General features: G+C 32.8%; 3 protein-coding genes and 1 pseudogene across 4 annotated transcripts; 3 read left to right on the top strand and 1 right to left on the bottom strand.

Moving 5' to 3' along the window:
- Positions 1-392: 392 nt before the first annotated feature.
- LOC123907671 (4-coumarate--CoA ligase 2-like) lies at positions 393-3,457 on the bottom strand. Its single transcript, XM_045958029.1, has 6 exons — positions 2,195-3,457; positions 1,491-1,689; positions 1,166-1,311; positions 1,022-1,089; positions 843-945; positions 393-761 (listed from the first exon to the last, which is right to left on the bottom strand). Exons 1-6 carry the CDS (start codon positions 3,290-3,292, stop codon positions 660-662), a joined length of 1,716 nt encoding a protein of 571 aa, XP_045813985.1. The 5' UTR covers positions 3,293-3,457; the 3' UTR covers positions 393-659.
- Positions 3,458-7,136: 3,679 nt separating this feature from the next.
- Positions 7,137-10,953, top strand: LOC123907018 (TOM1-like protein 1). The gene is made up of 3 exons (XM_045957082.1): positions 7,137-8,006; positions 8,149-8,403; positions 10,297-10,953. The coding sequence occupies exons 1-3, from the start codon at positions 7,488-7,490 to the stop codon at positions 10,723-10,725; spliced, it is 1,203 nt and encodes a 400-aa protein (XP_045813038.1). The 5' UTR covers positions 7,137-7,487; the 3' UTR covers positions 10,726-10,953.
- A 2,472-nt stretch (positions 10,954-13,425) lies between these two features.
- LOC123906016 (4-coumarate--CoA ligase 2-like) lies at positions 13,426-23,185 on the top strand. 2 transcript variants are annotated; one of them, XM_045955841.1, is made up of 7 exons: positions 13,573-14,840; positions 17,645-17,843; positions 18,016-18,161; positions 18,245-18,312; positions 18,404-18,506; positions 18,669-18,909; positions 23,053-23,185. In XM_045955841.1, exons 1-6 carry the CDS (start codon positions 13,743-13,745, stop codon positions 18,780-18,782), a joined length of 1,728 nt encoding a protein of 575 aa, XP_045811797.1. In that variant the 5' UTR covers positions 13,573-13,742; the 3' UTR covers positions 18,783-18,909; positions 23,053-23,185. The 2 variants fall into 2 exon arrangements, with proteins under 2 accessions (XP_045811800.1, XP_045811797.1); XM_045955844.1 differs by lacking the exon at positions 23,053-23,185 and having other exon boundaries at positions 13,426-14,840; positions 18,669-19,085.
- On the top strand, positions 20,731-23,185 carry LOC123906018 (annotated as a pseudogene).
- Positions 23,186-23,617: the final 432 nt, after the last annotated feature.

Below are 23,617 nucleotides of genomic sequence, written 5' to 3'. Positions count from 1 at the left end.
CCTATCGGCCGAACTCTGGATAATGGATTACCGGGCCCCCTTCCCCTGGGAACTAGAGGGCTAATGCCAAAAAAAGAGTCTATTTTTAATGTTCAATGTCTATTAAGTTTGAGAGGAGTTCAACCAATTTGTGGCAGTGGTGTTCTCAAGATATGTTGAAATTCAATTTGCGTCCTGCAGGCAGACCTTTTCCAAGCCTTAAGCTTGTAGGCAGGGTTAGAAAGGCCTACTTTCCTACATGAAGTCCGCTAGTACTAGCTGCTGTTCCAGATGCTGTACAAGTTGCAGCATATCGATTTGGTGTGTCTGTTCGATTATTGAAAAATATTTGCTTGTGGAAGGACATATTTGCAATGCTAGTGTTAGAGAAGCTTGCTCTAGATGAGCTTTTGTACACAAAAATCTACCTCACTTTAGAAGCATATCAGAAAATGTTCAAGATGCAATAACAAGAACAGAACTTAATAGAACTAACAATTAGGGCTAAGGGGGGATGGTAAGAGACATGTTAAATCCAACTTTAACATGTTCTTGGATTATCGATACATAAATTAAGCATGAGACCTAATAGCTAAGATTAGGATACAAATGAGGAAGATTTTGACCAAAAAAACAGAAGTGAAAAAGCTTCTAGCATCTCAAGGCATTTAGGTGGTACTTTATAACTTTGCTCTGAGGTCTTTCCTCAGTATCTTTGCTGATGGAGACTTGGGAATTGCATGAATGAAATAAACTTTGTGCAGTCTCTTATAAAACACAACCTGTTCACAACAAATGTACCAAATGCCACTTTTAGTCAAATATTGGAATAAGTAGTGAATGTAGCAAGGTATAAAAGTTACCTGTTTCGCTATGAACTCCTTTACAGCTTCTTCAGTTAGATCAAGTCCATTTGATCTTACCACAAAGGCAACAGGAACTTCACCAGCAACAACATCTTTTTGCCTATTAACATATTTGGTTTAATTAGTGATTAATTAGTTATGTTTCATGTATAAATCATCAAGTATAAGTTGCTTACGGGACGACAGCTGCATCTGCAATAGATGGATGGCTTACAAGAAGGCCTTCAAGTTCAGCAGGGGGCACCTAACAGAACAAAATAATAATATAATTAAGCATATGATTGGTATGATGCCTTTAAATGTATTGATAAAGTACATACTTGGAAGCCTTTGAATTTGATGAGTTCCTTCACCCTGTCAACAATGAAAATCTCATCATTGTCATCTATATAGCCAACATCACCAGTATGAAGCCAACCCTCCTCATCAATAGTAGTTTTTGTTGCATTCTCATCATTCAAATATCCTAAAATATTGAGATGTATAATTAAAAAGATATTATTTTACGAATTTGTTGTCTTGTTTTGTTCCTAGAGATATTTGATCTACTGAAGGATGCAACAAAATGTGCATAATATTTTTATCATGAAAGAAAGAAAAATACTATGAAAGAAGGTTATATTGCATATTTATAATATGTAGTACCTTTCATAATTTGTTGGCCTCTGATACAAATTTCACCAGGTTGATTATAACCAAGAGAACGACCATTTTCAGGGTTAATAACTTTGAGCTCTGCATTTCTTACAACAGTTCCACACGAACCTGAGCTTACTGGCAATGGATGCTTTGCAAAACCCAAAGACATGGACAGTACTGAGCCTGCCTCTGTCATACCGTATCCCTAAAATGTGCCTTATGAATTAAATATACATTTTGAAATAAAATTACTATCGTATATACACATTCGGAGAACAAAAATGTGCCTTATGAATCTATTCTCCGAATTTAATTTTTGGTAAAATTTAAATTTTTTTGTTAGGTTATTTATGAAATGAAAAAACTATCTGATTTTTTTTTTATAATAAAATTAACTCACTATTAAACAGTGAATTTATAAAAAATGATTTTGTTGGTTGAGAATTAGAGCAATTAAATAAATATATCTTAAACCCATATTGTTTGTCAAGGGAAAAAAAATATGTTTATAAAGTTGCTGCTGTAAACTGCGTAGGATTTGCTGTTGTAAACTGCAACCCAACCACACACCGTAACCACTACCACCACCACCACAAGTCCACAACAAAAGACCTAACAATCCTCTTTGAATTATAACTTGGCCATACCAGTCCCATTCTCAATTGCATGAAAAATTAAAGACGATGATAAAGGTCAATTAAAAAGTTTACCTGTCCAAAAACGGCTTGAGGAATTCGGTTATGAAGCATTTCTTCAAGCTCCTTCCCTAATGGTGCAGCTCCTGAACGCACCAACCGTATCGAACTAAGATCAAACTCCGCCACCATAGGATTCTTCACTAACGCCAAAACTAACGGCGGAACAACCATCGCCACCGTCACTTTATGTTTCTGTATAAGACCGAGCAACGTTCTGATCTCAAATTTATGAATTAACAGAACAGCACTCCCTGCTCTCAGTGCGCACAATAGCACAGTGCTGAGCGCATATATATGAAACAATGGAAGAACGCAAAGAAGAACATCTTCAGTTGTTAAATATATATTTGGATTCTCTCCATCAACTTGTTGAGCAACGCTTGTTGTTAAGCTTTTGTGTGTTAGAATTACTCCTTTAGGTACTCCGGTGGTGCCGGAAGAAAACGGAAGCGCCACCGCGTCTTCCGGATCAAATTCAACTTCCGGCAATTGATCTTCATTTACTTCAGAAATCACCGAGAAATGTAAACAATTCACCGGTGGTTCATCGACTGTGATTATCTTGAAATCAATTAAGTCATCTTTCTCCTCGTTCTGCTTCAATTTACCAACGTACATTGCTTGTGTGATAATCAGCTTTGTTTTGGAAGCAGTTATTTGTCTGAAGATCTCGGCGCTGGTGTAGAAAGGATTAGCGGTGGTGGTGACTGCACCGATCATGGAGGCGGCGAGGAAGGAGAGAACAAATTCAGCTGAATTTTGGAGGAGAATCATGATTACATCGCCTTTTTGGATTCCTAATTTGGATAAGCCGGCTGCGATTTTTCGACATTGGAGATAAGTTTCTGCATATGTGTATGTTTTTCCGGTGGAGGCGACGATGAGACAAGGACGATCGGAGATTTCGGGAAGTTTTTCGAAGCAGTAGGTGTGAAGTGGGAGGTGGTTAGATATTGGTATATCTGGTAATTTAGATTTAAATGTATGATTAGTAGAATCATAATAATCATCAGAGGGTTTTTGTTTTTGTTGGTTAGTTACTACAGAATCTGCAGAGACTTCTGCGGTAGTAGTTTGTTTGGAATCAATGGAAGGAGCTAATGACAACATTATGTTACAACTTATAATGTTATTTTTAGGAATCAAATGAATGGAAAAAGGGATGATATGATATAGTGTTTATTTTTATGAGAGAAATGATGATGGAAAGAAAGTAGGTTGGGTAAATGAAGAGAGGAAATGAGGTAATATAGTGACAACTTCACTACCCATCTTAGTTGTCATAAATATAGTGGTTTAAAGGTATGTCATTAAAAATATAATTATAGCAATATCACTTTCAAGAATTACGTACAAATTCAGCCCAGTTTGAAGCATTTGTTATGCACATTAATTGTCCCATGAGTCAATGGTTGCACTTACGAGAAGAACTGCCTCACGTAATTGAATTCCTTTGCAACATTGTACTGTACTACGGTATGAAAGGATTTGGATACTCTATAAGTGTCTAGTCTTCTTCTATACATATGACCGACAATGAGAAAAAGAATTGCAATAGCTAAATGATGATGTGCTATATCGATCGGTCATACAAAGCAACAAACTATAAAACCAAAAACGGATAAAGCGGCTAAACTATAAGACAAGTAAACTTCTTCAGACAGGACTGATTGTTGATTTACGAAGGGAAAAAAAGAAAAACTTAGTTCTTATTTTCATTTACTTTCCATTTTCATAAACTTTCACCAAAAAATAACAAAGACAAAGTTAATTGTTGGGGTATCACATACAAATTTACTTAGACTTATTCTATTTTTGTTTTGGTAGAATGTTTTTTCTCAATGATTGTTGAGCAAATACCCTCAAATAATGGGAATGGATTCTCTCAAGTGTAATTTACACTTGAGAGAATAAAGTGTGGTTTGTTACCATTGATTAAGAGAGAGAAACATATAAAAATTTAGAGATAATGAATTTAGATGGTGTTAGATCACATTTAGAGTATGCGTCACTTTTTTTTTTTTTTTATAAATGAATAGTCTCATCATAACTAAAGACAATCTTTTGATTTTGGTCTTTTTTTATCAACAATCCCCATGTTTGAATTTTCTTTTAAATTCAAGCGTAGCGTGGGACGCTTCCATAAGATTGTGCATAAGAAAATGTGTCTATGGTTTTACCTTTACATAGCAAGTAAGAGTCCGATTTAGCAAGAGTGACACTTGTCTTGAACTCTATCTCGATTTTTTTTCAAACCACACAAAACTTTTTCTTAAGGTGTATCTTAAAAGCCTGTGATTTAATGGCACTGCACGTGTATCCCAATTTCATTAACGCTCTAGGAATTCTGCCTCAAAGATTCCATAGGAACCAACCTAAATTTCACATTCATATAAGTGAGTCTATCAAGAGTACTCCTGAAGCTCGGTACTTCACTCATACAGAGTATAGATCTCATTACATCTTTAACTCCTAATTCATACCCTTTAAACCTAATTCACACCCTTCTCTTATTCTCTTTCAAGATTCACTTTCACCATGTTTTGTTGATCAACATCATGTTTTTTTTATCAACCAAATCAAAACATGGTAAAAGTGAATTGTAATGAATTCCAACAACAAAATTTAAAAGGGATTCTAATTAAAAAGCTCAAATAATGAGAAAGAGAATGGGAAGGAAGCAATTGAGACTAGTTATGAATTTACTTCACCTCTAAAATCTTCTTGTGGTATATGCTTTAATTTCATCCATGATTCTTTTTTTTTTACTACATTTAATTAATTATTAGCACCTACATATTAACATTTTCATGAATTATATATTTTTGAATTTATTCAATATTTAGTGTACTTTTTGAAGTTAAAATTCAAAATAGAAATAAAATACTAGGCTATTCAGTTAAATTTAAAAATTCAAAACCATCATTCTTTCATTGTACGTAACTAGTATATTGACCAGTTGATCACATAAGATATTTATATATGAGTTGTGAAAGTATCTTACCCGTTTTTGAAATGAGTGTGATGACTCTCGAGTCAGATAGGATCACATAGATCAGAAGTACATAGATTGAAAGTACTCTTTTAATAGCTTTAACGATACTGCATTTTTAGATTTGAAAATTTTAAGGCCTCTGATTAAATTTTAAGAGACTTGTGTCACATCATCCGGATAATATTGAGTGATTGTATCTAAAGTTTGAGATTATTGTTTAATTACTAGATCTAAATTTTTCAAAACATATTTGTTATATACCGGATAATAAAGTAAATTTCTTATCTACTGGATAATTATTTCTTGAATAATCAACTTAGCACATATTTGTTTGCTATAATGTGACTTCTTCTAACATAACATGCACAAGTGAAGTTGATATATATACGACATAATAATGCTTAATTCCTTCAATTATGATTCATTCTATAATAAACAAAACATCGAAGACAAAAATGAAAATGGAGCAGGTGTTGGTATTCATTCCTTGTCTTTTAGGGCTGGCCTGCACACGTCTTTGTTTACCAAATCCAATACAATACCCCTAAGCTCAACGTCAATTTTTTAGTATATTAAAATATAAATTCCCTACAAATAATAACTTTCCAAATGCGAAATAAATTTTTTGGATTGGACGACATTTTAACATATGAAAACGAAGTTTGAAGTTCCCTGGAAAATTCATAAAGTGGCCTGACATCCTTACTTGAGCTACACGGTACACAAATTTACTCAATCAACTATATAAGTCAAATAAGATAATAAGAAGGCATTCATAATTCAAAAAAATTTAAATTTAAATTACAGTATTTCATGAATATTTAAATTTAATTTTTAAGAAAAAATATATATTATAATAAGTCTTTTTCTTTTTTTACATTATTATAGGTACAAACTTTTCACTATTGTTTAGTAGTGATTAATTTTTGTGAAAAAATTTGTGGGACACAGAGTAAATATTTTCCTTCCAACTGAATTTTTTTTATACACAAGAGCCAAATATTGAACTTATTAGGAATTGATTAAGGGACCCACTTGAATCAATTCCTTGTTAATTGAAGTAATCATATTTGAACACAAGTCAATACTTAGGCTATGTTTGGATTGGTGATAAAGGATGAAATGGAATAGAGTGGAGTGGTAACTAACTAAGTTCCATTGTTTGGATTTGCAAAAAATGAATGGAGTGGAATGGAACACAATGGAACTCATTCCATCCCATACCATCCAATCTTCTAATTTTCTTTCCCCTCCAAATTGGGGTGTATGCAATGGAATGAATATTTATAAAATATATCCAAACAATGGAATTGTATCTTTACTCCATTCCGCTCCGTTCCACTTCATTCCATTATGTTCCATTCCGCTCCATTCCATTTTGTACCACCAATCCAAACATAGCCTTAATGTTAATATAGATACATTTTCTAAATGATATTTGAATATTGATTTGTCAAAGTTCGAGAAACTAACCCTTCCGCTTAAACCCAACCTTGTTAATATTCATTTTTGTTTTTATAGTTAGACAAAATGATAAGTGATTAAAAATTCACATAAAGTAAAAGAATCGAAGTTCAAACCCCGATTATGGCGTCCGACCTAATAATTCCGTCATTTTTATCAATTGAACTAGAATTTATGAACAATAATATCACTTTTTTTACAAACTTATCTCTACACCAACTATAAAGGCTAACCTTTTGAGATAATTGAGATCTATATAATAATAAGTAGAAATCTCTCGACATATGTATAAACCATGAGTCAAAGTCAAACTCTAAAACAAACAATTCAAAATTCAAGCATATATCATTTGTGTCACGATAATTTCTCCATTTTAAATAAAAATTATTTTCAAATATTCAACTAACTTTATTGTCAAATACTCAAATATGCACACAAAAAAAAAACTTTATTGTCAAATAAAAAATAAATAAATATTAATATTAAACTAACTTTAGAAAAAGTACACATGTTATTAGTACTATAAAATATTAAAAATTAAAAAAAGTACTACGCATGTTTATTTAGGAAATTTAGGAAATAAAAAGAAAGAGAAAGAGAAAGCATCGTTAAGTAAAGAAAACAAAGACTCTTCTTAAAGACTTAACCGAGTTCTTACGCCGTTACGCGTTTTCTCTACTTTTCTTTTCCACCAAACCCTTTCTTCTCCAACCTTCAAACTTCAACCTCTTCTTCTTCACCGATCATTCCTTCAACCGCTTTCGATTCTCCGATTCTTCTTCAATTTCCACTTCCTCCTTCATTCCTCTCCATAACAAACTCACAAACTCAAAAAATCTTGAAAAAATGAGTGACAATTTGATGGAAAAAGTGAACGCGTTCAGCGAAAAGCTGAAAATCGGTGGTGTAGAAGTAGGTCGAAAAGTAACAGAAGGAATGAGTTCAATGAGTTTCAAGGTTAAGGAATTCTTTCAAGGTCCTAACCAAGTCGATAAGCTTGTTGAAGATGCAACATCTGAAGCACATGAAGAACCTGATTGGGCTATGAATCTAGATCTATGTGATTTAATTAATACTGAGAAAGTTAATAGTGTTGAATTGATTCGTGGAATTAAGAAAAGGATTATGATTAAAAACCCTAGGGTTCAGTATTTGGCTTTGGTTTTACTTGAAACTATTGTTAAGAATTGTGAAAAGGCTTTTTCTGAAGTTGCTGCTGAAAGAGTTCTTGATGAGATGGTTAGGCTTATTGATGATCCTCAAACTGTTGTTAATAATCGGAATAAAGCTTTGGTTATGATTGAAGCTTGGGGTGAATCCACTGGTGAACTTAGATATCTTCCTGTTTTTGAAGAAACCTATAAGGTTGTTTGTTAATAATTTAATAGTAATTATCATGAATTTGATTTTGATTTTCATGATGATTTGTTAATGATGATGATTGTGTCTAATTTAATGTTTATTTTTGTTAGCAATTGTTTATGAGAATGATTTTTGTTGTTTGCAGAGTTTGAGATCAAGGGGTATTAGGTTTCCTGGAAGGGATAATGAAAGCTTGGCTCCGATTTTCACTCCTGCTCGATCGGTTTCTGTGCCGGAGCCACCACCTTATGTTGATGATGTTCCGCACCAGTTTCAGCATGATGTTCCTGTGCAAGTTTTTACGCCTGAACAGACGAAGGAAGCATTTGATGTTGCGAGAAATAGTATCGAGCTTCTTTCGACTGTGTTGTCGTCTTCGCCAGAACAAGATGTTTTGCAGGTTTTCTTTTGTTTTGTGTTGTATTATTAGTTGCTATGTTTTTTTCAATGTGTCATGTTTTTTGTGCTAAACTGCTAGTTTGATTTTGTGTGCTTTGTTGAACTAGAATGTTTGGGTGTGGATAGATCATGGTTTGCTTTTGAAACTCATATAGGTTTAGCCTGTGTGTTGCATTTGGCCTGTGGTTTTGTTTGTGTTTTTAGGGATTGTTTGGGAGTTGGGAGGAAGAGAGAATTAAAGGGTTTAGGACTTGGGAGGAAGGGAAGGAAAGAAGGGGCAAGGAAGAATAGACTGACTTGTATGCAAGCCAAAACCCGTCTGATTATGGGGAACTCCAAAAAACAAGTAAATAGTAGGTTTATAAAATTTTCCCAAACACTACTCCTTACTTGATGAATCTCTCAAGCAAGGGAAAGACTGATCATAACTATAAGCCTCTTGTAATCCCCCCTACCCCAACATAGCCTTGGTATATGCCTTTGGCAGAGGTTATAAAGTATATAGATGTCTCCGCTCGAGTTTTGTGATGTTACACCTATTATAATGGTCGGGTCATTGGACTATTTACAGGCTAACAACATCATTTAGGAGTTCAATGAGAATGTTCGACATTTCACATTTTCACTTTAGGCTTTGTGAAGTATCTATAGGGAAGAGAAAATAATTTATTTTCCTAACTTGATGATCTGTTTGTTACAAATTCTCTGTTAGTGACAATTAATTACTCCTACATAATGTGTCCCAAGATGCACTAGTTACATGGCATTGGAATATTTTTAAAGCTAAACAACTTGTCGGCTTTACCCTGAATGACTGACTCCTTTCATGGTCTGTTAAAACATGCTGAAGATTTTTTATTGATGCGTTAATCATATGATAGTTTACCTTCTGAACTTCTCCCCTGGGTATTTTTATTAGGCGAGTTATGTTATTTTCTTCTGACCCTGCTATGCTTATGTTGAATTTCACTATATATACTTGTTTGAAATAGTTTACAGACGTTAGAAGTATTATAGTGTATGTTGTTACGATAAATGAAATGAATACGGTGATAAAAATATTCTGAGTGTTGCCTGCACTGAAAATTAAGAACCGTTTATTTATAGTGTTTAGATGATCTTATACCTATGCCGTGAAACAAAAAAATATAGTTTTGCAAATTGTTGTTCTTTTGAGATAGTTGAGAGAATAAAATTATTGATGTTTTCTGTTACGGGTGTGTATATATATATATATATATATATATATATATATATATATATATATATATATATATATATATATATATATATATATATATATATATATATATATATATATATTCTCTTTTAAGAAAATGTCCACTGATGTTTGCTATAGCTTTTGGAGTTTTTATTTATAACAATTAAAAATCTGACTTTCTTTAGTTTCTGGGTGAGATTTCCCCCCGGCCATGAGAATACACTGATGACTATTGTTTATATGCATTGATTATATGGGCTTATTAAGATATAAAATGATGGGTTTTGGAATGAAATATTTAAACGTGCTATTTATATTTCATTTACTTAATTGGACAACACCCACAAAAGAACTTGTCCTATTATGTTTAATGGTGAACAGAGTTATGGGCAATCAATTTCAATTTGGTGTGTGGTGCATTTCTAGATGCTAACATGATCATGGCCCTACATGATTTCTCTACATTGATACCCCACATCCCCTCCCAGAATGGAAAGTTGTTTTGTATCACTTTAATCTCTTTTTTAGGCAAAAACTTTAATCCCTTGTTAGCTCCCCAAATTAGGAATACATCAATCTTAGCTAGGCATTGTTCCATGTTAGGGAAGAAGCACATTATATCATGCATCTGAGATACTAAAATATAAATGTGATCTTTTCTTCCGTCTCCAGGATGATTTGACCACCACACTTGTACATCAGTGCCGTCGCTCCCAAACTACTATCCAGCGAATTGTTGAAACTGCTGAGGACAATGAAGCACTTCTTTTTGAGGCCTTGAATGTTAATGATGAGATTCAGAAGGTACTCACCAAGTATGAAGAGTTAAAACCACATCCAGTTGCTCCCCTTCAACCTGAACCAGCTATGATACCTGTTGCTGTCGAGCCAGATGAGTCACCTCGTCATCTTGATACTAAAGAGGACTCCTTGATTAGAAAGCCTGCTGGATCAAGACCTGGTGTCCAAGGAGGGAACAATGATGACATGATGGATGATCTTGATGAGATGATTTTCGGGAGTAAAGTTGGGGGTGCATCGGATGGAGGACATGATACAAAGAAGCAGCAATCTTCTAAAGATGATCTAATCTCCTTCTAAGCTGCACTACTGATCTACTTTGAACTGTCTTTAACATCCTGCTACCTTTATACGTAGTTGTTGATTGTGAACCTCCTTCAGAATTTCAGATTGCACGTTCCATCGTTGCTGTTGTTATGATTGTTATTGCATTTTTTTGTGCAATTTATGTTTGAAATATGGTATATAAGTTCTTGACAAGGTATAGATGGGAAACACTGAGAAACAAATAACATTGGGTTTCGTTCATATTCTTTGTCTGCTGTGAAAGTGTTTTTTTTTTTGGATACTGCTGTGAAAGTGTTTTGTAAGCTTATATTGAGACCTTCCTTTTCAACAACACACCCTCCTCCACCTTTGTTATGGGTGTTTAAACTAAACTGATCCAAAGAAAATGTGTAAACTTATTAAAAAATAATTTAAAAAATGGAACAAAATTGATTTACAATAATTTAACAGATGATTTTGAATCCTAAATAACCAGTGTTTTTACAAAAATATTAACTTCAGAAGACCTCATTTTAATTAATTATTTTTTGGTTAGGTAGTCTTCGTGGTTGTAATTTCACCTTTTAAGGTGAATAAGTGGAGTGTTTTAGGTTCGAATTTTGGCCCATGCATATAAAATGTGATATTTTCATCTCACACGGATCTCTATTTTTTATGTCATGTACTATATTATTATTATTATTATGTCTTGTACTGTTTTGTCCGGTATTTACTATTTTCTAAATCAAACACACCTTAAAAAAATAATTGGAGAGGTAATTAGTTAAATATGAGAGTGGTTATGGTGCATAAGCTTTTTCCTTATGCACCATGCATAAATAATGAAAATTGCTTAACGCATCCCCCAAATTGCTTAGCGCCCCCCATATACTTAGCGCACCCCCAGATTTTCTCGCGTGCCCCCAATTTTTTCTCACGCACCCTCCAAATTTTCTGGCGCGCCCCCCAAAACCATTTTTTTTGTGGAATGGTTTCACATTAGATGTACTTATAATGCCAAAACCATTTTTACTGTCGAATGATTTTAGAGGGTTGTAATCCAAAACCATTCTGCTTGTGGAATGATTTTGTGTATTATTTATGTTGGGGGTGGGGGGCGCGCAAATTAATTTGGTGGGCGCACTAAGTAAATTAGGGGGGGGGCGATAAGCAATCTGGGGGGTGCGCTAAGCAATACAAGGGGCGCATTAAGCAATTTGGGGTATTTATGCATGGTGTGCATAAGCAAGACTTATGCCGTTAAAAATGTAGTTAATCAATTTATTTTAATTTGATATAATAGTTATGTAACAACCTTATTATGCTAATTTTAATTTGAAATAATTGAATACTATTGTTAACTAATTAATTTGTGGAATAAGCGATGGAACAATCTGATTATGGTTGCTTTCACTTGCTACCTACTGTTTAACTTTGACATTACGGTGTGTTTTGCAGGTATGACCACTTGTGAATGATACAACATCAAAAGTGGGAAATACACCTCCTACTCAGCAGATGCACCTTGTAAGTGACACAAGAACAAAAAGCCTATGACAGATAACAATATAAGCTTGAGTCTTAAGTTTCAATTAGACCAAAACTTAAGCCTAACCTTAATGCCTCAAATTTTAAATATTTTTTTAATAACAACATTTTATATTATGAGATAATTTAGTTAATTGCTATTAAGGATATTATTTAAAGAGGTTAAAGTTTAAACTTCGAATTTCCAGTCTAAGTCTATTTGACGAAAAAAATTCTTTTATTTTTTGAAAACAAAAGTGTATTCAACTATTCATTTAAAGTTCACAAGTTTTTTTTTTAACGTGATTTAAAGTCGACAGTTAAAACAAAAATATTATTTTGACACATATATACTTGACATAGGGACAATTTTCTCATTTCGCTAATAAAAAGGACTATTTCGTCAAACAAAAAGATGGAGATGGGAGAGAGTGTAGAGAGGGAGAGGACAACGAGAATATTTCTTACCTAAAAAGAAAAAAAAGAACAAGACTCAGCTATTACTTTTCTTCCCATAGATTTTGAAAGAGTTATGACTACTTGTTCAAAAACAAACAACATGCCAGGAGGGTTCGAGTTCGAGTGAGCTGATGACCATATAATCCGCCCTCGTGGACCATTAGCAAATATATATTTTATTTTTATAAAAACAAGTGTCATTAAATAATATATTTTACACATTTGACATATGGATGTATGATCAAAACCGAACAATTCAAATTTAAGCTATATATTTTAAATAAATTATTTAATATTGATCGAACAATCACTAATATTTCAAATGAGCTAATGTATGACTTTAGATAATCCAATTTCATTCTTTCTCCGATCCTGTTAGTTGATGTCTATATATAGGCTTTGATGTAATCTTTTACACTTACTTTTTTCATTAATAATATTATTCCTTCATTAATATTATACACTTTTGAGTAATTTGCTCTTCTTCTTTCATAGATGTCATGTTTCTTAACATATCCTAAATATAAGAGGCAGTTAGATAAATAAAAATTGATATATTACTGGTATTTTTTTTTGTTACATATTACTAGTTTTGGATACAGTATATATCAATTTTTATTTTTTAAGAAAAAAGAGGTAGATGAATAAGAGTTAGGTCCAAATATTCCAAAAATATTCTATCAAGGAAAAAAGAAATGTTCCAAACAAGCTCTTTATATTTCTCTTTATTATAAAATTTGGCAGGCAGGCAAAGAGGAAAAAGACAGATAAGCGGGTAGGTAGGTAAGTAAGAGTGGCTAGAAGAAGAACGCATGGTTTTAAACGTGGCCGTACCTCTCACCTCTTCTTCTCTTCTTCTTAAACTTATAACTATCATTCACTACTTTCCACCTAACCCCTTTTATATAGTTAGCCCTTTGGTTTTTCTTTCTTCACCCGCCAATCCCCTCACTTCCAATTTTCTCTCCCTTATATTATATATCTCATTTTCCTCTCTTCATTTTCCCAACCTACTTTCTTCTCATCCAAATAAATACAATATCATATATCTCATTCATAACAAAATGTTGTCATTAGCTCCTTCTATTGATGCTAAACAAACCACTACTACAGAAGTCTCTACAGATTCTGTTGTGATTAACCAACAAAAACAAAAACCCTCTCATGATGATTATGATTCTACTAATCATATTTTTAAATCTAAATTACCAGATATACCAATATCTAACCACCTCCCACTTCACACCTACTGCTTCCAAAAACTTCCTGAAATCTCCGATCGACCTTGTCTCATCGTCGCTTCCACCGGAAAAACATACACATATGCAGAAACTTATCTCCAATGTCGAAAAATCGCGGCCGGTTTATCCAAATTAGGAATCCAAAAAGGAGATGTAATCATGATTCTACTTCAAAATTCAGCTGAATTTGTTCTCTCCTTCCTCGCCGCCTCCATGATCGGTGCAGTTGCCACCACTGCTAATCCTTTCTACACCAGCGCCGAGATCTTCAAACAAATAGCTGTTTCCAAGACGAAGCTGATTATCACACAAGCAATGTACGTTGATAAACTGAAACAGAACGAAGAGAAGTATGAATCAATTGATTTCAAGATAATCACTATTGATGAACCGCCGGTGAATTGTTTACATTTCTCGGTGATTTCTGAAGCAAACGAAGATCAATTACCGGAAGTTGAATTCGATCCAGAAGACGCGGTGGCGCTTCCATTTTCTTCCGGAACAACAGGATTACCTAAAGGAGTGATTCTAACGCATAAGAGCTTAACAACAAGCGTTGCTCAACAAGTCGATGGAGAGAATCCGAATCTGTATTTAACAACTGAAGATGTTCTTCTTTGTGTTCTTCCATTGTTTCATATATTTTCACTTAACAGTGTGCTATTGTGCGCACTGAGAGCAGGGAGTGCTGTTCTGATAATGCATAAATTCGAGATCGGAACGTTGCTTGGTCTTATACAGAAACATAAAGTGACGGTGGCGATGGTTGTTCCGCCGCTAGTTTTGGCGTTAGCGAAGAATCCTTCGGTGGCGGAATTTGATCTTAGTTCAATACGGTTGGTGCTTTCAGGAGCCGCGCCGTTAGGGAAGGAGCTTGAAGAAACGCTTCATAACCGAATTCCTCAAGCCGTTTTGGGACAGGTAAACTTTAATTTCTTCATTTTCTTTTACGTTTTTTTTTTTTTTTTTAATTAATAACTTCAACTATATACTGTGTAACGCCCTTAACCTTTCATCATCATCTTTAATTTTTCATGCAACTCAGAATGGGACTGGTGTGGCCAAATTAATTCAAAGAGGGTATTCTCGTCATTTTAAATATCAACCGGTCAACTAGTTTCTTCTCTCTTCATACTCTTGAAGTGTTTTTTTTTTTTTGTTTTTTTTATTTGGCGGTCACTAATTGAGTGTGGTTGTCCAGACATATTTTTTTAACCATCTAATCTTATTATGAATGATCAAATTTTAGATTGTATCGTCGAGATTGGACAATCAAAAAATCGTAACTACATAGCTACACGTAGTTTGTGATTGTACAAAATAAGACAAATCCGTTTTTTCCTCTATTGACAATAAAAAGTTTTAGACTGTATCGTCGAGATCGGACAATAAAAAATATTGTAACTACACAGCTACATGCAGTCTCTGATCGTCGAGATCAGAAACTCTTTATGTGTCTCACATCAAGGTCAATACATATTTTAATTTGTTTTTCTTTATGAAGAAGCTAAAATAGATTTTATATATTTTTTAATAAGTACGTAAATTTATTTTATATGAAATACTTCATCTAATTTAATTTTACAAAAGTGACATTCGTGTTTAGCGTTTCATTTGATTATTATTAAACAAATTATTTTATGATTTATGAACATAACATTAATGAAAGAGATATGTTAGTTCTTATTAATTTGGTCGATCTCTTATTGAAGTATATAAAAAATATTACATTTATAATTGGGATATTTAACATTGAAAATGAATCTCAATTATTTTTTGAGGGATTAGTTTTTCATAGTAGTACCTTTTGTTTTGTTATATTAGAGTCCATAAAATTTGAACCTAGCTAAAACCTTTTTAATATTTAAAAATTCCACTTTAAAAGCGGAAAAGTGGAATGTCCGTAATTCGAACACCAACTCCTACGTCTATAACACTATGTCCCTATACAAAAATTTACTTTTTATACTCATTAATTAAAAAATTAATATATCTAATCTTTAATATATATCAAATACATATGTGACTCGAGGGAGTTACAACTTGCATGATTTATCCAAATAAAACAAAACATGTGGTGTATTATTTTTCTAATTTTTACGTAAATTTCTTATACAATGTCCAAAAAAAGCTCGTCTGTACCCGACATATAATTAATGCTATATTTGCATCATCGATGAATAAGATTGCAAGATCCAGGACATTAAACCCGATCTTACTTGGAGGATAACTTGCTTGCAGTAATTCTTCTTCTTTTGTTGGTAAAACAATTCATTCATTTTACAATAGTGCATGTGGTCTAGGTCTAGTACAAAACAATTCATTTTACATGTGGGAAACAGCTCATTTTACATGTGGGATCAATAGAGAAAAATGTTACTCCCTCCTCTCTTGGTTTTTTTTAACTGTGGTTTTAGATTACGACACACACGTCAATACATAACTTTAATCACTAATATACTTCCTTCGGTCCTTTTTATAAGGAATATTTTGAAAAAATCACACAGAACAATGAAACACATTTAACATAGTTATTTTCATGTATACTCTTATAAATTTAAATTTATTTCATGTATATCCTTATTTAATTACTCTTTATTCAACTAACTTACTTTTTTTTAAATTCTAATCTCATAAATAAGGGCATAAGTGAAATTAAACATTTAAAACATTTGAAAATTGGTCAAAGTTTCTTATCAAAAAGACCAATTTTTTTCCCAAAGTATTTCTTATAAAAAAGACTGGAGGGAGTATTTAATTATATATTATAAAAAATTATAAAAAAATTATATTTTGAAAATATTCGTCGAAACAAATTGAACAATATATTTAATTTTATATATTAATAAAGAAAATATGAACCAATTGCAAAAAATTGTATTTTTCTAAGCATTCAATAGTACATGTGGTATAGTACAAAACAATTCATTTACATGTGGGATCCGCAACCTACTCAATAGTACAAATATTTATCAAATAATTAACTACTCAAATATTTAAGAATTGCAACACATTATAATAGTTTATTGCTTAAGGTCAAACTTGGCAAATGTGACTTAAGAGTATATACTATCTTGAGTTAGTTTATCTAGTCAAGTTTCAACACCATCTAACAAATATGGTCAAAGTTTTGTTGCCTCAACCGTCTGAAATTGAATTGCTTCCTAGTTGCCAATTTTTTAATAAACACTAGTTATTATACTATACTTATAGTTATAGACGTGTGCAATATATGTTTTTTTTTTCTTTCTTGACAAGTGACAACCAATATGGGTTTAAAATATGTTTATTTTTTTATTTTTTTATAATAAAATATGTTTACTTAATTGCTCAACTTCAACCAACAAAATAATTTTTTATAAGAATAATTTTAATAATAAAAATAAATTCACTGTCTAATAGTGAATTAATTTTATTAACAAATTTTTTTTTTCAATTCATAAGTAACCTACCAAAAAAATTAAATTAAGAGAAGAAATTCATATTCATAAGCCACATTTTTGTTCTCCAAAATGTGTATATACCAAACACGTAATTTTATTTCAAAAGGTATAATCTCTCCGACCTTAATTAAGGCCAAATACATTTGTTATCCAATGAATCTAAAAAGTGAAATTTGTTTATAATTAAGGCCGGAGGGAGTATTTAAATAACTTATGCACAGTTAGAATTGTGAACTAAAATTAAATGTCTTAATTATTTGTTTTCCTCTAATGTGTCTTTAGGGTTACGGTATGACAGAGGCAGGCCCAGTACTATCCATGTCTTTGGGTTTTGCAAAGCATCCATTGCCAGTAAGCTCAGGTTCATGTGGCACAGTTGTAAGAAATGCAGAGCTTAAAGTTCTTGACTCTGAAACTGGTCGTTCTCTTGGTTATAATCAACCTGGTGAAATTTGCATCCGTGGCCAACAAATCATGAAAGGTACTACATTATATATATATATATATATATATATATATATATATATATATATATATATATACCTCTGGTGCTAGGAAATCAAAATTGTTAAATCCAAATATTATAAGAGCATGTTGACAGAGCAAGTTTTCTCATGTTAATTATTTTCTAATTATGCATCTCAATATTTTAGGATATTTGAATGATGAGAATGCAACAAAAACTACTATTGATGAGGAGGGTTGGCTTCATACTGGTGATGTTGGATATATAGATGACAATGATGAGATTTTCATCGTTGACAGGGTGAAAGAACTCATCAAATTCAAAGGCTTCCAAGTATGTACTGCTAGTATTAATTTATCAATACATTTAAAGGCTTCATACCAATCATATGCTTAATTATTATTTTGTTATGTTAGGTGCCCCCTGCTGAACTTGAAGGCCTTCTTGTAAGCCATCCATCTATTGCAGATGCAGCTGTCGTCCCGTAAGCATCTTAATTATTTTGATACTTGATGATGATTATGCTACATGAATCATAATTAATTAATCACTAATTAAACCAAATATGTTAATAGGCAAAAAGATGTTGCAGCTGGTGAAGTTCCTGTTGCCTTTGTTGTAAGATCAAATGGACTTGATCTAACTGAAGAAGCTGTAAAGGAATTTATAGCTAAACAGGTAACTAACTATATGCATTGCTATGTTCACTAATTGTTTGATTTGTTAGAAAGGAATTAAAATTCTAGTTTCCATATAATTTGACTAAAATGAACATTTTTAAAAGACTTTGAAGTCCAATATTTGACTAAAAGTGGCATGTGGTACATTTGTTGTGAATAGGTTGTGTTTTATAAAAGACTGCACAAAGTTTATTTCATTCATGCAATTCCCAAGTCTCCAGCTGGGAAGATACTGAGGAAAGACCTCAGAGCAAAGTTAGAAAGTACCACTTAAAAGTCTTGAGATGCTAGAAGCTTTTCCACTTCATTTTTTGGTCAATATCTTCCTCATTTGTTCATTTGTATCCTAATCCTAGCTACTAGCTAGGTCTCATGCTTAATTTATGTATTGATAATTCAAGGTATAAAGTCAATATATCCAATAAGTAGTTTTATGTATAAATGGTCCATTGTATTTTTAAACCAACTGCCTAAGCAGTTCTGTGGTTTGTTGTGCTTGTCATGTGATTTGAGAAACAGTATTGTTACCATCAATATTTGTAGTTCTTTTTCATCAAATAAATCTTTGCAGTCTTAATCATTGTCATTTTAATGTTTGGAAATGTCATTATCACAGTTTTTTACAAAATGTTTTAATATATACCAAAGAGGTAATACTAATATATTAAAAGGGGAAAACCTTTAAATTAATATATACCACAGAAACAGAGGAGATACCTATTAATGATTAAGCTAAGAAGAAAAGAGAAAACGTTTTTTGACACTTTTTTTTTATACAGAACGTTTTCTGACACTTGATTGCTCAAATAAGTGTACAACGTAGTACAAAACTAAATTGATGAAGCTATAAAATAAATAATTTAAAAAAAAAACTAAATTCAAGGATATTTTCGAGAATAAAATGCTGAGTACTGTCATATCACGGTCAACAAAATTAATTCTCAAATACATTAATTAACTAAATTATGGAATAAATATTTTTGAAATATTTAAAATTACAACATGAAATACATTCATAACTAGTCTCAATTGCTTCTTTCCCCTTCTCTTTCTCATTATTTGAGCTTTTGATCAGAATCCCTTTCAAATTTTGTTGTTGGAATTCATTACAATTCACTTTCACCATGCTTTGATTAATTGGTTGATCCATGGCGAATGTAACTTTCTTCTTCGTCTTCTTCTTTCCCTCGTCGCAGTCTTTAATGAAAGATTCTTTTTCCCGATTATCCTGTAGCGAAAACAAATTTTGCACTGGTTCAACAAATTTGTTAGCTGCTTGCATTATGGAGTTTAGAAATCTCATCTCTCTGATCACAAATAAAAAATCAAGAGTTTTGATGTAGTTCAACCAAAATAAAATAAACAAGGGTTTTGTACGGTACCTTATATATTGTGTGCAGTTTAAAGAAATTAACTAAAAATAGGAGATGTTTGTTTCAAGTTATCTTTGTAATTCTAGATGATGATAAAAGAAATGTATCCTTATGTTTGTAACAAGTTTATTCAATTTTGTTTGGAAAATAAAATTCCCGAAAAAAATGGTGAGTAACAAAGTTCCTATGAAGATGAGAATAAATATTCAAAGGAATATGTTATGAGATACTACAAACGTTTTGAAGGAAAAACAGAAATATATAAAGCTGAAGCTAATGGTCTATTAGAATGCTTGACATGGTTGAACAGTATGCAGACAAGCTTTATTCAAATAGAAACAGATTGCTTGCATGTTGTACACTGCCTTAACAATAAGAGCCAATATAATACTGAATTTGGCTGTATTCTTAACCTTTGTAGTAACTTACTTTTGTTGAAAGAAAACTGTAAGGTCAGTTATGTGACGAGACAAACTAATCGAGTAGCCCATGACCTAGCTCAGGCGGCTTGTTTTAATGCTAGTCACCAAATTTTTAGATTCATTGTAGATTTGATGTATCTGGATTATAATGTTGTCAGATACATCAACTTTACAATGAATCTAAAAAATAAACATTCTTAATTGGACTGGAGGGAGTAATAACTATCATTTAATTCCACCTAACACCTCTTAATTGGTACTCCTCCATCCTTAATTATATAAAAAATGTACTTTTTAGATTCATTCAAAAACTGATGTATCCGGTTTATAATATAGTTCAAATATATTAATTATTCAATGAATCTGAAAAGTTGAATTTTGCTTATAATTTAGAATGAAGGGAGTACTTATAGCGCGCCCCTTGAAACTAACATCATAATTAAGTTGTAACATAATGTTGTCATTAGCTCCTTCTATTGAGGTCAAACAGATTACTACTACAGAGGTCTCTGCAGATTCTGTAGTAATTAACCAACAAAAACAAGAACACTCTGATGATTATGATTCTACTAATCATATTTTTAAATCTAAATTACCAGATATACCAATATCTAACCACCTCCCACTTCACACCTACTGCTTCGAAAAACTCACCGAAATCTCCGATCGTCCTTGTCTCATCGTCGCTTCCACCGGAAAAATATACACATATGCAGAAACTTATCTCACATGTCGAAAAATTGCAGCTGGTTTATCAAAATTAGGAATCCAAAAAGGCGATGTAATCATGATTCTACTCCAAAATTCAGCTGAATTTATTCTCTCCCTCCTCGCTGCCTCCATGATCGGTGCAGTTGCCACCACTGCTAATCCTTTCTACACCAGCGCTGAGATCTTCAGACAAATAACTGTTTCCAAGACGAAGTTGATTATCACGCAAGCAATGTACGTTGATAAACTGAAGCAGACCGAGGAGAAGTATGAATTAATTGATTTCAAGATAATCACTGTTGATGAACCGCCGGTGAATTGTTTACATTTCTCAGTGATTTCTGAAGCAAATGAAGATGCATTACCGAAAGTGGAATTCGATCCAGAAGATGCGGTGTTGCTTCCGTTTTCTTCTGGAACAACAGGATTACCTAAAGGAGTGATTCTAACGCATAAGAGCTTAATAACAAGCGTTGCTCAACAAGTTGATGGAGAGAATCCACATCTGTATTTAACAACAGAAGATGTTCTTCTTTGCGTTCTTCCATTGTTTCATATATATGCGCTCAGCAATGTGCTATTGTGCGCACTGAGAGCAGGGAGTGCGGTTCTTTTAATGCATAAATTTGAGATCGGAACGTTGCTTGGTCTTATAAATAAACATAAGGTGACGGTGGCGATGGTTGTTCCGCCACTAGTTTTAGCGTTAGGGAAGAATCCTATGGTGGCGGAATTTGATCTTAGTTCGATAAGGTTGGTGATTTCAGGAGCTGCGCCGTTAGGGAAGGAGCTTGAGCAAACGCTTCATAACTGAATTCCTCAAGCTGTTTTGGGACAGGTAAACTTAGTAATTTTATGCTCAGTTAGATTTCTGAACTAAAACTAAATGTCTTGTTATTTATTTTCCTCTAATGTGTCTTTAGGGATACGGTATGACAGAGGCAGGCCCAGTATTGTCCATGTCTTTGGGATTTGCAAAGCATCCATTGCCGGTAGGCTCAGGTTCATGTGGCACCGTCGTAAGAAATGCAGAGCTAAAAGTTCTTGACTCTGAAACTGGTCGTTCTCTTGGTTATAATCAACCTGGTGAAATTTGCATCCGTGGCCAACAAATCATGAAAGGTACTACATATTATAACCTTCCTTAAATGCAAATGGTATAAAAATATGTCGATTGTCAGAACACGTTTTCTCATGTTTCACCGTTTTGCTTGTCAGAGTACTATAGTTTTAATTAATTTCTAATTGTACATCTCAATGTTTTAGGATATTTGAATGATGAGAATGCAACAAAAGCTACTATTGATGAAGAGGGTTGGCTTCATACCGGTGATATTGGATATATCGATGACAATGATGAGATTTTCATCGTTGATAGGGTGAAGGAACTCATCAAATTCAAAGGCTTCCAAGTATGTACTACCAGTATTAATTTATTTATGAATACATTTAAAGGCATCATACCAAATTAATATTATGCTTAATTATATTATTTTGTTATGTTAGGTGCCCCCTGCTGAACTTGAAGGCCTTCTTATAAGCCATCCATGTATTGCAGATGCAGCTGTCGTCCCGTAAGCATCTAAATTAATTTGATACTTGATGATTTATACATGAAAGATAATTAATTAATCGTTAAAATAACCAAACATGTTAATAATAGGCAAAAGGATGTTGCTGCTGGTGAAGTTCCTGTTGCCTTTGTTGTAAAATCAAATGGACTTGATCTAACTGAAGAAGCTGTAAAGGAGTTTATAGCTAAACAGGTAACTATATGCATTGCTATATTCACTAATTGTTTGATTTGATAGAAAGGAATTAAAATTATATTTCATTTCCTTATACTTTGACTAAAAGTGGCATTTGTTACATTTGTTGTGAACAGGTTGTGTTTTATAAGAGACTGCACAAAGTTTATTTCATTCATGCAATTCCCAAGTCTCCATCAGGAAAGATACTGAGGAAAGACCTCAGAGCAAAGTTACAAAGTACCACATAAATGCATTGAGATGCTTAATTTATGTATTGATAATCCAAGGTATAAAGTCAATATATCCAATAAGTAGTTTTATGTACAAATAATCTATTGTATTTGTAAGCCAATTGCCTAAGCAGTTCTGTGGTTTCTTGTGCTTGTAATGTGATTTGAGAAACAGTACTGTTACCATCAATCTTTGTAGTTCTTTTTCATCAAATAAAATCTTGGTACTCTTAATTTTTATTGTCATTTTTCTTATAATCGAGAGTCGGGTCTAACTCAACCTTACAAAATCAGCTTGTAAGGCGAGAAATATCCTCACTTATAAACACATAATCAAACCATCTCGCAACTGATGTGAGATTTCTCCACACAACCCCTTGCGCCCAACGCTGTTGGGCTTGGGGCACGTATATAAATGATGGATGGCCCGATAGCAGACGGCCTAGCAAATCGTGAAGGAGGCTCTGATACTATCTTAGAATTGAGAGTTTGACATAACTCAATCCTATAAAACCCAGCAAACCTGTATGGTTAGCGTCAATTGCTTCTTTCCCCTTCTCTTTCTCATTATTTGAGCTTTTTGATCAGAATCCCTTTCAAAATTTGTTGTTGGAATTCATTA

The sequence above is a fragment of the Trifolium pratense genome, linkage group LG2 (genome assembly GCF_020283565.1).
Source record: "Trifolium pratense cultivar HEN17-A07 linkage group LG2, ARS_RC_1.1, whole genome shotgun sequence".
NCBI classification, from domain to species: Eukaryota; Viridiplantae; Streptophyta; class Magnoliopsida; order Fabales; family Fabaceae; genus Trifolium; species Trifolium pratense.
Note: the sequence above shows the minus strand (reverse complement) of the source record. Positions and strands in the feature narration are given on the sequence as shown.

Coding starts and splice junctions, on each gene's coding strand:
- LOC123907671 (XM_045958029.1), bottom strand. CDS start 3,292: ATGTTGTCATTAGCTCCTTCCATTGATTCCAAACAAACTACTACCGCA. Junction 1,312..1,490: donor AGGCCAACAAATTATGAAAG/GTACTACATATT, acceptor TCAATATTTTAG/GATATTTGAATGATGAGAAT. Junction 1,090..1,165: donor TCAAATTCAAAGGCTTCCAA/GTATGTACTTTA, acceptor TTGTTCTGTTAG/GTGCCCCCTGCTGAACTTGA.
- LOC123907018 (XM_045957082.1), top strand. CDS start 7,488: ATGAGTGACAATTTGATGGAAAAAGTGAACGCGTTCAGCGAAAAGCTG. Junction 8,007..8,148: donor TTTTTGAAGAAACCTATAAG/GTTGTTTGTTAA, acceptor TGTTGTTTGCAG/AGTTTGAGATCAAGGGGTAT. Junction 8,404..10,296: donor CAGAACAAGATGTTTTGCAG/GTTTTCTTTTGT, acceptor TTCCGTCTCCAG/GATGATTTGACCACCACACT.
- LOC123906016 (XM_045955844.1), top strand. CDS start 13,491: ATGGTTTTAAACGTGGCCGTACCTCTCACCTCTTCTTCTCTTCTTCTT. Junction 17,844..18,015: donor TGGCCAACAAATCATGAAAG/GTACTACATTAT, acceptor TCAATATTTTAG/GATATTTGAATGATGAGAAT. Junction 18,507..18,668: donor AGGAATTTATAGCTAAACAG/GTAACTAACTAT, acceptor TGTTGTGAATAG/GTTGTGTTTTATAAAAGACT.